Raw genomic sequence first — 14,238 nt, 5'->3', positions numbered from 1 at the left:
CAGTGTTGCTCTTCAGAGCAGACCAATATAACAGCTCCTGCACTATCACAAAGGAAATTCAGACCATCAGCTTTGGTATAAAGAGCTTGAGAATCAGGAAAGAGGCCAGAAGCCAAAGAGTAAGATGAGGCCTCTGGTGACAACACTCATCACCACAAAAGACTGACTCATGGGAAGAGAGCCTGGGAGACAGGGAAATTGCTGGGAGCCTGGAGGATGTGGACATTCTTCACCCACCCCACTGAGAACCAATGACAGGGTCAGTTTTGAGTGTTTTTCTTCTGTAAAGGAGCCAAAACCGGCAACTAGAATCAAAATCTTCAAAAAGTCTATACAAAGGTATATCATACAAAATGTACAGGAAAGTTGTGCCAACAAAACAAGACAATACAACAAAAGGAGAGGATAGACAGTGTCAAACCACAGCTAACACATCCCTCACCTGCTCCAGAGGCCTGGAGTGACACGGACACTATGCACTCTGAACTCAAAGTACATTATGTTACACTATGTACAAGAATGTATAAAGATACAGCATCCCCGTTGGCCTGGCCACGAGTTTTCCAGCATGAAGGTATAGCAATTCAGACAATCCATCATGGAAGTTACATGCTGGAAGTTACATGCTGGAAGGGAAGACAGTCCAAGGGAATGAAATGATTAATCCTAACCCATACTCAGAATATGGCACTGCCACCAAGATCACAGGGTTTAACAGTCAGTTCCAGGTAACAGACAAGTCAAGTGCTTTGAGGGCTTGTAAGCCTGGAGGGTGCGGAACTCATCATTCCATCTCAGTGAAACGAGCAAACATGGCTTTCCGCACTGCATCCTTGTATGAGTCAGCTGTAGAGACTCCGTAAGAACTCCCCTTGGCTCCCAAGCCAGCTCCTCGCATGCGCACTTGAGCCTGGAAGGAAACAGGTACTTTAGCATTGGGCATACAGTATCCTACGCACCGCACCCACTACAGAAATCCCTATTCTGGCTGCCTGAGGGAATCTGCTACAGTGGGAAATAAGTACAATTCTTCTCAGGTCAACTGTCACCTAGCAGATGTTATGAGAGAGGGGAGATGAGAGATTTGTTGCATTCCTTTAACAGCTATTTAAGTCCCTCTAGTAGATTTATTACTAGAAGGCCTGTCTCTGGGAGCAGCCCCCAAGTCCACAGATACAGCAAAAGCTACATGCTTATGTCTCACCTGTACACACAACTGACCTACTGCCAGGAAACATATTGTAACAGGATGAGGGAAATGTGCCTCACATTAGCCAAGATGCCATTCAAACAGAAAACATGGCAGACCCAGCCCAGCTAATAGAGTCAGAATGGATGTTAGAACACATGTGGAAGTGACCCACCTTCGAGCAGTAGAATAGGATAAGCACCTCTAGCCTTGCCCACTTCTATGTCATCTTAAAGTCAGAGAAAACTAGATTTTGAATTATAGTAAATATGGTGAAGTGCAAACTGTTCTAGCCCTTAACTTAACCCATGACCCCAACACTGATTGCTGCACTACATATGTGCACAAGTTTAAAAGCTGTCTTAACAGGAAGGTAAAAACTACATGTATGCCACCTTGCACACAGCTTCCGGACAGTTTCAGGAGCCCTACTTCCACAATGGTGAAGCTACTTGATGACTGGAGACGGATGTCATAGCTGGGGGTTCATGCCAGCTCAGACCTTAGTTGCAGCATATTCTGCTCCAACAGTCAGGAAAGTACTTCTTCAGGGCATCTAATTGCTGGGGACAGCCTCCACCGAAATTAGCAAAGCCAACAGATCATACAGCCAGTGCCATCTCTCCTCCTACACTGTGCTTACCTCAATGGGAGCTGTGATACCCTGGCATTTCCTTCCAAGTCCTGAACCTTCTCTCCAGCCCATGGCCTGGAGCATTTTGTTGCCAATATTACTATGGTCAATGCCATCTTTAGTGGGCTGCTCATAATTCCTACACAAGAGAAAAAACCATTAGATTAAGGAAAGCTTGTTATGTACTCTAGAAAGCCACTAGAGTGCCTGGCAAATACATACACTGTGCCAGCATCAAACACCTTCTTGCGCTTCGGCTCAGGGGGTTCTGGGATGCCATATTTCTCCCGCCGTTCAGCAGCTCTGTCTCTGTATTTCATCTGCAATGAGATATATTCTGTAGGACTGACTGCAAATGGCTGTAAGTCCAAGCATTGGAGATGCTGCTTTTGGAGCAGGCTGAACATTAATGGGAAACACTTTCTCTGCACATAAATACCCAGTCTATTTTACTGGGTAGTTCTGCCAACTGAAAGGTTTGATGACTTTGCATTAGCACAGAGGTTCTCTCACATACTCCACCTGTGACACTCAAACCAGCTCTCTTTTTGCATCACGACCAAAATGCAGCTTATAGTCACTCCACTAAAACTGAGGGCTGGGTTGGTTTGGTCAAAGGGCTTCCTCTTCTCCCCTCCCTAGTGCTTACACTATGCCCTGGACGAGACACTTAATCATGGTGAGGAGCAGGACAAGCAGGATCAAGGAAACTGGCTCCTCACGATGTCTGAGCTGTGCATTCCTGGAGCAGAACATGATGGCACATGGAGAGTAACTACATTGGGGTGAGACTAGCAGGGCAATGAGGACAATGGCAAAATAAACAGAGCACAGCAGTTGCTAAGATCCCCCACTTCCCAGACCACGTTAGGGTCACCACCTCCAGTGTGGGAGCCCACTCATAAAAATACTGCTGTATACCAAAGAGTGAAAAAGCAACCCTCCTCCCTTCCCCAATAAACAGGACTTATGAGCACCTGAGTATTCAGGTCTTATTCACTAGGAAAGCCCACAAGCTTGTCACAAGGCAGATGCTTAGGATAATCTAGCTCCTGGTTATCCCCAGCTGGTGACATGGTACTGGAAAGAAACACCCCATCCATCACCAGTGCATGTTCATCTCTGGATCCCCAGTCATGTCACATGGCCACTGACCTCTCTCTCGCGCAGCTCCAATGCTTCAAGTTCCTGCTCTGACAGCCTAGATCTCCTGTAGATATCCATGTTTTGCTGTGTCAAAGGAAGATTTCATAGTACATCATGTTAGGAGGATGCTCAAGGAGGCCACATGGTTGCTGTTTTAGAACAGTAACACCTTGGTGATATACCTGACCAACAACTGTTGGTGCTTTCGGGAAAACAAAGTTTTCTGGTACAAGCAGTGCCATGGTACCTTGTACTACATTGTAAAACACTGCAACCAAGCCCACCTCAAAGATGGGAGCTGCTCTCACAAATAGTTACCTTGTGCAGGTCAGAGAGCTGCTGGTGTCGGACCAAGGCATCTTTGTTTGGAAACTGCCTCCTACACAGCAGACAGGCCAGCTTCTTCCAGTCAGTAAGTTTCTCTTCCTCATTCTCGATTCTTTCCAACAGGTCCTCCTCATTATCACTATCTCCACTGTAGGCAGCCACCAGGCCACGCTGGAAGGCAAGCAGGGCCACCATTAGCAAAGGGAACATTGTACAGGAAGGCAACCACAGCAGATGGCAGGATCCTCAGTTTAGAGAGTGGGTATCACAGAAATGCGCAACTAAAGGAAGTGCACCGCCTCACCCACAAGCTTCCTTATAGAGTAGGGAAACATCATCATCATGCAAGATCTCATGCCCTCCCCAATGGGCACAACTCTTCAAGGTAGTTCCACAGATTAACATCAGGGACGCTATATCTAGAGCCCTGCAAATCCACAGACAATGTTTGTGGATTGATGCAGATACAAATTTTGTATCCGCACAGGGCTCTAACCATATCCTACAAGTGGGAATGCAGCAGCCCTGGAAGAACTAATTATTCCTTCTGGCTGGTCTGCTACAACACTGACTGATGCAGTGTTTCTCAAACTTTTGTATTGGTTACCCCTTTCACACAGCAAACCTATGAGTGTGACCTCCCTTATAAATTAAAAACACTTTTTGTATTTAACACTACTATAAATGCTGGAGGCAAAGCAGGGTTTAGGGGTGGAGGCTGACAGCTCGCCCTGCTCCCTTCCCATGTAATAACCTTGTGATCCCCCAATGGGTCACATCCCCCAGTTTGAGAACCCCTGGACTAAAGTGTCTGTAGGGCTAGGACCATTACCTGAGCCTTTTTTCTCTCTCTTGCAGAATGGACGAGACTGGGGCCCTCTCACTACGTTCCATCAAGGGGTAACAGCCCACTCCACCACCTATGCCTACGACCAGATCCCTCTGCACAAAAGACCCCAGGACTTCAAAGCAGAACAGTATCTGCTGACACTCAGATAAAAGCTGGCTGCCCTGCTCCCAGCAGCATTATCCAAAGCTGCAGCAGTATGGTAATGAATTGAATGTGTGCACACTTACTTTGAGTGGATTCTCCTCCTCTCCATTCTTTACCACCTCTGGCATGACCTGCTGTCTCTCAGACAAAGTGCCCTAGGAAAAAGAAAGACATGAGCTCTGGGCTCTGCACAGCCTGCCCTGCTCTGTGACCACCTTCCTCCACATGACTACCTTTTTCTCAAAAAGGGCAAAGCCAGCATCTGCTGCTGCTGATTCCCTCCTCTCTTCCTCCCTGGAGCAGAGTGGCTGGAAGCTATTCTTAAAGTTCTCTTTCTGTTTGTTCAAGCTCTTTGCCCAGCGCTCCATGTCTTTAGCAATCTGAAACAGACAACAGGGACTGGGTCAGACAACTCACTTTGCACAATGACTCCTGGGACTTGGGATCTAGTCATTCCAACATCTCTACTCCTTGTAGGAGGTGACACACAGACTTTGACTCCGCTCTTACAGTGCTTTCCTTTAAAAGGGAATTTTCACTGTCCACAGGATGACAGAATTGCAATTTACCCTTTGCCACTTGAAAGCCTTTGAGGAATCCAGTAACCAGCTTTGATTCAAGCTACAGTGAAAGCAACAGCTTACAATTACCCCCTTAGCCCAGACACCAGCCCCTGCACGCTGCTTGTCAAAAAGATGGTGGCGCTCCTGTTATGCTATAACCCCTTGGTTTTCACAGAACTTTCCAACTCCTCCCCAGTTCTCTATTATACCTACTCTGAGGTGCAGCTACCCATCCAAACAGCTCAATCCAGATGTCCCCTGCTTCCAAAAGAACCCAGACTTTAAGAGGTTACATGTGATCGTCCAGTTCCAGAAAATCTCAGATTTCCCATCCCAGCTGTGATCTGATATTATCTCCTCACCTGCTGAGCAGTTTTACTCTTGGGTTTCTCTTTCTTCTCCTTCCCTTCTTTGCTGGAAGGTGCACTAGTTTGCTGGTATGTTACACCCTCTGCAGCAGGCATGTAGGTCTCTTTCTCGCCATCCCAGTAAAGATACTGCTGGGTTAGAGCATTGTAGTAATACTGGGAGAGAAGTGAAAAATCAGACAGTTATCCATCTGAGATGAGCTAAGTGTACAAGGAACAACTGCTACTCCCCAACCAAGAGGAATGTTAGATTCACATTGTTATATTTGAGTCAGAGCTTTCCACAGTATCTCAAATCTTCACAAAGTGGTTAACCAGAGGTCAGCCTGTTAAATCCTCTGCTTGCAAGTGCATGCATTCTAACCAGGTAGCATTACAGGAAGAACCTTCTCTTCTATTTCACAATTTCTTTTGGGACACCCCACTAAAGCCCAGAGCTAGACAAGTTTAACCAGATTCTGCAGAGCTAGAAGTCACACCAATAGGATCTATAGTTAGAGGCCAATGCTCATATGAGTTGTTCAGGGGAAAAAAAGCCATGTGAAAAACTGCTACACTGTAGGGAACACACAGCAGCCCTGAATCATTGTTGAGGGAGTGTGCTGCATTCACTATTTTACCCCCCTCCCAAGAATGTCAGTTTCCCTCACAGTTGATGAGGCATGAAACTAACAGACCTCCAAAATTATGATGGATGGGAAGAACTTGCATTTACCTGGGAGTTAGGATCATAATAGAGCCCTGTTATGGGATCATAATAATATCCTGAAGACTCATCGTATTGATAGGTAGAAGTGTCAGGGACAGCTGTAAAATCAAGATGTGGGACATGATTGCTACAGTTGAATTGAAACAGGCACCTTTTAGTTTCAGTTAAGACAACTGCGATTATAGCAACTACGAGGATAGAAAAGGCTATAAAGCACTGCCATCTTATCAACACACATTGCATTCCCCCCAGGGATACCTTCCCTGCCAACAACATGGGAAGGAAACACTAAATCAAGGGAATACATTTATCTACTGCCACCCAATCACATATATGTGCTTCTGCCAACAAGAATGACTCAGCTTTGCTTACCATACTTGGTGCCAGGGACCACACCAGTTGGAGAAGCTGACTGTGCCTGGGTGCTGGTGCTAGGCTGTGCTGTTTGAGTCTGGAAAGAATTGAAACCTCATTAGGACGTCCTTGCAGGGTCCATGGAAATCAAGCCACCAACAACATATTACTCTGCACACCAGCTGTTCTTGACCCACATGCTTTATATTCCTTCTCTCAAAGAGAGGAATCAAAGTTAGTGTAGAAAGAATGGCAGATAGCTGCTCTTTTGTAACTAAAAGTTCCCTAATAGACTAATTTCAGTCTACAAAGAGATTAAAGTTTAGTAAGAAAGAACTCCCCAATTTTGCTACACACTCAGTTGCAAAGCAGCACAGGAATGCCCCATGATCGATTCCAATCCTGCCTGCACAGAAAGTCAGTTGCAAGAGCTCTACAAAGTTCTATATTTACCGGAGAGTCAGGCGAGTTGGGCTGTTGATTATATAGCTGAGGACTCTGGGATACGACAGCTGCTGTAGTGGTGGTAACTGGAGCACCTGCCAATGTACAGTTTGTCAGTGAACTTATTTCCCGGAACTCTTATGACAGTACCTCACACCAGAGTTAGGGTACAGTAACTCCTCACTTAAAGTCGTCCCGGTTAACCTTGTTCCGTTGCTACGCTGCTGATCAATTAGGGAAATGCTTGTTTAAAGTTGTGCAATGCTCCCTTCTAACATCATTTGGCAGCCGCCTGCTTTGTCCACTGCTTGCAGGAAGAGCAGCCCGTTGCAGCTAGCTGGTGGGGGCTTGTAACCAACCAGGGTGGACCGGAAGCCCCTCTATCAGTTCCCCACTCCCCTAAGATCCCTGTGCTGCAGCCGCCCAGCAGGCTATCAATTGCTAGGCAGTTCAGCTGTCCCTCCCGCCACTGCCATGTGCTGCTCCTGCCCTCCGCCTTGGAGCTGCTCCCAGAGACTCCTGCTTGCTGTGCAGAGGGGTGGGGGAGGGTGTGTGGGGGAAGCTAGGAGTCAGGGGAGTAACTCCTGTGACCACCCCCCACATGACCCCCCGCCCTATCTGGAGCTGCTCCTGCAGGCCAGACCAGGCAGCACAGTCACAGCCTGCTCTGAAGGGGCGGGGCCAAGCGACACAGCTGCAGCCTGCCTTCCCCTGAGCTGCAGCTGCTTTGGAGGCTGGAGGGAGAGCAGTGTAGCCAGACTCTGGCCCGGCCTCTTCCCTTCTGGCTCTGCTGCCTCTCCTTGCCCCTTCTGTTGGGAGGGAGGGGCTGTGTCCCACCTCTCCCTCTCTATACCTGTTCATAAGCTGATCCCCTTCTCTGGTGCTTCCCTTTTTTACTAAAAAAATTCGGCTTATGAACAAGTATATAGGTAATTCAATCTACATAGACTGGGAAATACTTTTTTTTACAGAAGGAAATATGAACAGACTCTGGGAATGGAACAGTTAATACAGCATGGTCAATATGTGCAGGATCTTTCTTGGCATGAATGTCAAACATTTACTATGCCAGAAGGCAGTCACCTTGCCTACATCCAACAGTAATTCCTGGTAAACAATAGCTGCCAGCATCAAAGATTAGGCTGGAGCAGCTCAGGTGTGGCTTTCAGACAACTGCAGCTCTGAGTTCTAAAGGGGAGTACATAGCAGTCTTCCATTTTAAATGAGTTGCAACCAGAAGAGACTAGAGGTCCCTACATGCTCCATCTTGAGCAGACCTTGGCCACTCTGGTTTGCTGGAGATCAGAGACTCCTTTATTTCAAATGGCAGAATCAGCTAGAACTGCTGACGCTAAATGGTATTCACTTGATTCTACAGAGATTAATACTGCTACACAACTCACATCCCAAAAAAAGAGCTACTCGGAAACATACAGAAGATATTACCTGATATAACAGATGCTTCTGTGTCCAACGCTCCAGCTTGACTCTGATAGTACTGCTGGTAGTCCTGCGAGTACTGTGAAGGGAAGCACAAAGTAAGTGTCCGGTTGATCAGACTTTTGCTCAGACAACAAGTAAACACTGCTAACAGCATTAACCAACGTTACCCACCTGCGCATACTGGGTATAACCATCTTGCCCTGGCTGGAGGTAGCTGTAGTCAATGGTGCCTCCTTCTCCACTATGAGGCTGTAAATTCCAGCAGAGAGTTTTATCAGAGAAAAGTCAGTTCCTGCATTTCACCGTTTCTAAAATGTGCTAATACTGTATCCAAGCCAACAAGCTTGCTAGCTGTTGTGACCATTCTCTTCCTTAGTACTCTGTTCTGTATCTCCATTTACCCAAGTCAGGAATATTAAATCGTCTCTAGTGGGACTAAGCATTCTGTAGTTTCATTTCAGCAAAAGTAAGGCGCTAGTGTATGGAAGCCTCCCCATCCCAAATCCTACCTGGGTGGATGACCACTGAGCTGCAGCGATGGCTGTGCTTGCCACGGAGAAGGCGCTGACCCGGTTACCATCTGGGAGAAGCAAATCTCTGAAATCAGGAAGATGAAGTTACATGAATGAGCAAGTGATGCTTTCTCTCAGGCAGCCGCCACGCAGGAAATCTCCCTGTATTCTATAGTCCCAAGGGGATTCACTGACGATGCTACATGTGGATCTCTAAAGATACCTACAAACATCCTCTCAGATGTCCCAGCCAGCTAAAGTGCAGCCTGGCAAGTTTGGGGGAATGGGATAGTTACTTTGAGGCTCACTACTGTGCAATCCAGAAATACTGAACAGAAATTATTTTGGGGAGATAATTGTGCATCTCTTAAAAAATCAGTGGCAATGAGAGGGGCTTGAAAATGCAGATGAGGAATACCCAGCCAGAGCTGATGGTTTTATTTTCACTTCATGTGAAATGATGGACAAGCAACAGCAGACACTGGTTAGGCGAGCAGAGACATTTCCCCAAACAGCAGAGGCCATAAAACAGGGAAGGCGTACACACTACAAAGCTACTTTTGGCAGCAAAACAAAACCACCTCAACAAGAGCCATAAAGCTTTTTGTGGCAAAGTTAAAGCGACAAAGCATCAGTGTAGAGACTGCTGTTTGTTTTGTTGACATAACTGGCTTCCATCAGTATCCCACAATGCCTGCTGTGACTGCTCTGCTCACTGTTTTGATCTTTGCTGCCCTACATGCATACGCCCCTCCCCTTTCAAAGCTCTGGAAGGATCTGACAGCTGAGAATGCTAACCTGGAATGCTCCTGTTCTGCCCTGCACTAGGAGAACGAACAAACGGGGAGGGAGAGGGAGAGTGTGTGTGGGGGGGGGGGGGGCGAGGGGGGGTGTTGGAGAGGAACCGCCGTGCTCCTTTGACATTCCTCAGCAGGGAGAGCTCACAGAGCTGCTCAGGATGCCGCTCCCGGCAGCTGAGGAGGCTATGGGAGAATTTGGAGGGAATTATAGAATCATAGGTAAGCAGGCTCAGGGCTGCTTTGGGGGACACTGCTGTGCCTGTCGAGCAGAGCCAGGGGCTGACATGGGGGCAGGGGGTGTTGTGAGAAGTTGGCCAGCCTGCTGTCTCTCCCCATTCCCCCCCCTTCAGATAAAAAAAAGGCTGACAATCTACTAGGATGCCCCTGGAACATGGGATTGAGAAACCTGTATCATGTGATGCTGTACCTGCACCATGAGATACTGCATATCCTTTCCAAAGCACCCTGCGGCCAGTTGCACAGTGGGATAACTACCCACAGTGCACTGCTCTCTGTGTCAATGTAAGAGCTGTTTCTGTGGATGCACTCTGCCAACACACGGAGCTAGCGTGGACATACAACAGCATTTTTAATTCACACACTTTAATTAAAGCAGCATAACTTTTGCCGACAAAACTCTGTAGTGTAGACAAGGCCGTAATAGAGTTAGGAAAAGTCAAGCGCTTGTAACTCACTTTCTGGCACTCTTTGCAAAATCAACACCAATTGTTTTGCCATCAATTTTCAATGGTGGCTGAAGACTTTGTAAAATCTGCAACAACTGAGATGCATCCTAAAAAGAGAAAATACCTGTGAGTATAGTACAAGCTACCAACTGAAAAAGCAAGGTATTGTTGAAATGAAGATTCAGTAGTGTTCATCCCAATTAAGTATCAAACGTGCCAACTTCTAAGGAAAAGATGGATAAATTACATGCAATTGCACATGCTATTCGCAACTGGCTATGAATACAAACATTTCCCACTCCCTTCATACTACAAGGGTAGATTTAGTGCTCTTGAGAAACGACAGCATTGATCAAAACCATGGTCTGTGGACAAGCTCTGAAAGACTCCCAGATGCAGCTTTGTCAATGTACCTTCCTCCTGATCGGCAAAACCTCTGGCTCTTGAATTCTCAATTGGCCAAAATGGTCTGTGAAATGAGGTCCACACAGAACTTATCTGAGACTAAACTACCTGTTTTCCGTAACCAAGATCAGGATTCAAACCTAGTCTACAGAAACTAGAGCACAGATCCTACTCTCTAACACCAAAAAGCTTTCTTTTCCCCTGTATGTATGTTTCATTTAAGGATCTAGGTGCTTTTTCACCACTATGAGGATAATGAAGAAATAGGTGAATGGTTAAGTGATACACTCACTGTTACAGTGAACCAGGGCAGACCAGGAAATAGCAGCCAACATCCTAATTCCTCGCTTCAGCTACTAGCCCATGATGGCAATGCACTTCTCACAAGGTTCTTTCAAATTTTTACATCAAAGTGCATTATTAAACTCTCACCATTGCAGAAGACAGCTGCACAAATGCAAAGCCCCGATTCTGCTGGGTCTGCTTGTCTTTGATAAGGCGAATGTTATTGACTGCCAGCGAAGCATATGGAGACAGTGCGGTCATGATGGAATCCACTACTGTGTGGGGAGCTATGTTTCGTAGAATGATGGCTGAAGGAAGAGAGAGACAAAGTGTTACAACAGTTATATTCATAAATGCTCCTCACAGTACTTTTAGTTATTATGAAACCAATGATTGTTGGAAGGTCCCTCAGCATTAGACCTTAAATAGCAAAAAGAAATAACTATTTTTAAAGAAAATTTAAGGAACTCTCTTATCTGGAAAGAGAAGGAGGAAAATTTTTTCCCCAAAGTTTTATGATACATGCAGATAGAACCTGCCTACACACATTATTGAATTTCTCCTATAAGTCATACCTAATGAACATGCCTCATGGAGCACGCTACACTGAACAACCTGCATTGAAAAGGTAACAGGAAGCGGGTCCCAAATACACAGTATGACACAGACACTAGAGAGGATTTTCAGCTAGATCATTCTGTCTAACACATGAAGTCAAAGAAAAAGCAGAGAGATTAACTTACTATCACAGTAGTAATCCACAGACTGAATAGCTTCTGCTGATCCAGGTGGTACCTCCTGTTCTGAATCTTCATTGGAAACAGGAATAAATAGCTGTTAATCATACAGCACGGATCTCTCACTCAAAGTTAAAATAGACTCAATGAGCCAGCCTAGGACCTGCGATCCCATTTAGTTTCCAACTGCGACAGGAAATATTCCACGTAACAAAACGTGCTAAAAAAGCTGAAAGTGACTTACCAAATTTATCTGCTCCACAGCGGAAGCATTTTAACCTTCTCCTGAAGTTGTAAAGGCAGCACTACGGGACAAAACAATCGTACTGAGATTTTACAGGGTTCATACCCTATCTGGCACGCTATGAAATGTCCTTATGATGTACTGTACATCTTCATTATGATGCTATAGTCAGAGACTGAACATGCCAGATTAGATTTAAGATGTATCACAGCTGCTATGCCACAAAGTATTAGAACAAAGGCAGTTAACAGGTGATTCTGCCTTAAATTACTCGGGTATTTGATAGCCTCCGGTCTACGATCCCAGCCATGTAAAATATTCATGTACTACTATTACAGGCTCATGACTGTCATGCTAAACCATCCCAATCTGGTACGCCACAATGTGCTACTGTTGCTTACTTCCTGATTAACTAGACATGGTCTAATTTGCCATGGAGTTTTGGCAACTTGGTCTTGGGCAGCCCAGTCTCCACTGCAGATTACAGCATGTATATATAAATGAGACACAGCAAGCACTGGTTGGTACAACCCAGGTCTCTATGTGGTTAACTTGTATAACTGCCAGAGACAGCTGAGAACAACTTTTCTGTAAGAGGCGAGAAACAAGCTAGAGTGACTTAAAGCTTGCCTGGAATCAACCCATCTCAGCACTGCTGCAGGTAAACAACAGACAAAGCATTTTGAGTTTCAAAGATTGCTCCACTGAGCTCCACAGAGTGATCAGAATGGTTCTTTGGGGCACAAACATGATGCAACAGAAAGATGTGAAAGTTACATTCCTCCATTAAAAGCTGGCATTTGATCCAAGCCTAGCCTGGCATTTGATCCAAGCCTAGCCTGCTGAAGGCAGGCATCTTGCTGCGAAGTAGCATCAGAGTAGCTCCCATATGGGTGGGGTCAATGAAGCCTGGCCTGCAGATTACCATTTTAAGACTTAGTTATTTACACAAGTGTCACAGAAAGTTAAATCAGAATTAGAGAGAGACTGGAAACAGATTTACTATAACTGCTGCTTAGACAGATGGGCTACCACAACCAGCATATCAGATTTAGTTTAGCGACCTATGTCTTAAATACATTATTTAAACTGCATGCTATTTGCCATGCAACTTGGAACACAAAATAAATATGGTTGGAAGCTTTCTTTAGTGCCATGAAATGCCATGCTGCCAAACGTGTGACCCTAGAGGCTGTTTAGTTACAGCATCCTGCCTGTGGGCCAGAGATCTAGTCATGCTCACACCCCCTTTAAATAGTGTTTTATTAAAATGGGGGTACAAGGCTGAGAAGCAATATGGACAGAGCAATCTGTTTTTGTTCTTGTTGGGTCATTTCCACTTTGGGCTCAGCAAAGAACATGAGTGTATTTACTAGTGAATAGTAATTCAGCACTGGGTTAGGGTGGTCATATCCTACATTAGCACTCAACATCTACTATAGTAGAGAAATACGGAATTCAGCTGACAAATTCTTAAATCTGATGTCAGATGAGTCCGAATAGCTCATTAGCTCGATCTTATGCCAAGATCCTCAACCGAAAATCCTAAACCAAGATTGGATGCCTTTCTGAAAGATGCACTCCAGTTCAGCCACAGGTTACCTGACTCAATGCAACAATTGCTGGGGTGAAATTCCATGGCCTGTGTTATGAAGGTCACTTCTGGCCACAATCTATGAATTGCTGTCCATGTCATTTCAGGTCTCTCTTGACTGAGCATCTCCCTTTCATTTGAACTATGTTTCGTTTTATTTGGCCCCAGAGATGGCACATTTTAATCTTTTGTTCCTTATCTGATCTTGCAGGAATTGGCAACATCTGCAAGGTTAACATACCTCTTTTCCCGTATCAATGGTGGTAAACAGAATAGAACCCTAATGTTGGTTAGAACTCTGCAGAAACCATGCATCTTACCTTGTTACAAAGCCAGTCTTCAAATTTAGGCCTTGGGTTGCTGTAGTGCATTGCAATCTGCTTCCCCTGAATCACCAGTTTTTTCTGCAAGAAAAGCAGGTTTAAGTTATTCCTGTATCGAGGCACACGTGTCCATTTTCCCATGCCGGAGCACACTTCGGAGGAATCAGTGCTCCTGAATTAAATGGACAACATATGGGGAGGATGTGGAGGACCAACCACCGCCACCTATGCTCTGCCCATCCAATCCTGCAGGGAGGAGGACGTGGGCAGTAAGAGAATGGGATGTGGAATAAAGGTAAACGGAATCAGGGAGTGTTGACCAAGCTGCCAAATACTAAACGCTGACATGGAACAAGGAAGTGTCTCAAAGGAGACAGAGTCCTAAACCTGCTGCATTCAGTATCGCCAGAGTTTAGGAGTTTCTTCCACCCAAGTATTTCTACCTCTGGTATATCACTGAGCAGCTTTTTAACTGTGTCCT

General features: G+C 45.6%; 1 protein-coding gene across 2 annotated transcripts in view; it reads right to left on the bottom strand.

Moving 5' to 3' along the window:
* Nucleotides 1-260: 260 nt before the first annotated feature.
* Nucleotides 261-14,238, bottom strand: part of RBM5 (RNA binding motif protein 5) — a 23,719-nt gene continuing 9,741 nt past the window's right edge. For both annotated transcript variants that reach the window (XM_039546986.1, XM_039546985.1), the window contains exons 7-25: nucleotides 13,755-13,838; nucleotides 11,841-11,901; nucleotides 11,603-11,668; nucleotides 11,007-11,167; nucleotides 10,179-10,276; nucleotides 8,681-8,768; nucleotides 8,343-8,420; nucleotides 8,175-8,247; nucleotides 6,738-6,823; nucleotides 6,303-6,381; nucleotides 5,937-6,028; nucleotides 5,216-5,377; nucleotides 4,524-4,670; nucleotides 4,374-4,445; nucleotides 3,288-3,467; nucleotides 2,979-3,053; nucleotides 2,046-2,143; nucleotides 1,833-1,962; nucleotides 261-910 (exon numbers count right to left, since the gene is read on the bottom strand). In XM_039546986.1, the coding sequence (XP_039402920.1) occupies nucleotides 785-910; nucleotides 1,833-1,962; nucleotides 2,046-2,143; nucleotides 2,979-3,053; nucleotides 3,288-3,467; nucleotides 4,374-4,445; nucleotides 4,524-4,670; nucleotides 5,216-5,377; nucleotides 5,937-6,028; nucleotides 6,303-6,381; nucleotides 6,738-6,823; nucleotides 8,175-8,247; nucleotides 8,343-8,420; nucleotides 8,681-8,768; nucleotides 10,179-10,276; nucleotides 11,007-11,167; nucleotides 11,603-11,668; nucleotides 11,841-11,901; nucleotides 13,755-13,838 (1,956 nt within the window). In that variant the 3' untranslated portion in view covers nucleotides 261-784. The remainder of the gene's footprint in view (nucleotides 911-1,832; nucleotides 1,963-2,045; nucleotides 2,144-2,978; nucleotides 3,054-3,287; nucleotides 3,468-4,373; nucleotides 4,446-4,523; nucleotides 4,671-5,215; nucleotides 5,378-5,936; nucleotides 6,029-6,302; nucleotides 6,382-6,737; nucleotides 6,824-8,174; nucleotides 8,248-8,342; nucleotides 8,421-8,680; nucleotides 8,769-10,178; nucleotides 10,277-11,006; nucleotides 11,168-11,602; nucleotides 11,669-11,840; nucleotides 11,902-13,754; nucleotides 13,839-14,238) is intronic.

The sequence above is a fragment of the Mauremys reevesii genome, linkage group 7, assembly GCF_016161935.1.
Source record: "Mauremys reevesii isolate NIE-2019 linkage group 7, ASM1616193v1, whole genome shotgun sequence".
Taxonomy (NCBI): Eukaryota; Metazoa; Chordata; order Testudines; family Geoemydidae; genus Mauremys; species Mauremys reevesii.
Note: the sequence above shows the minus strand (reverse complement) of the source record. Positions and strands in the feature narration are given on the sequence as shown.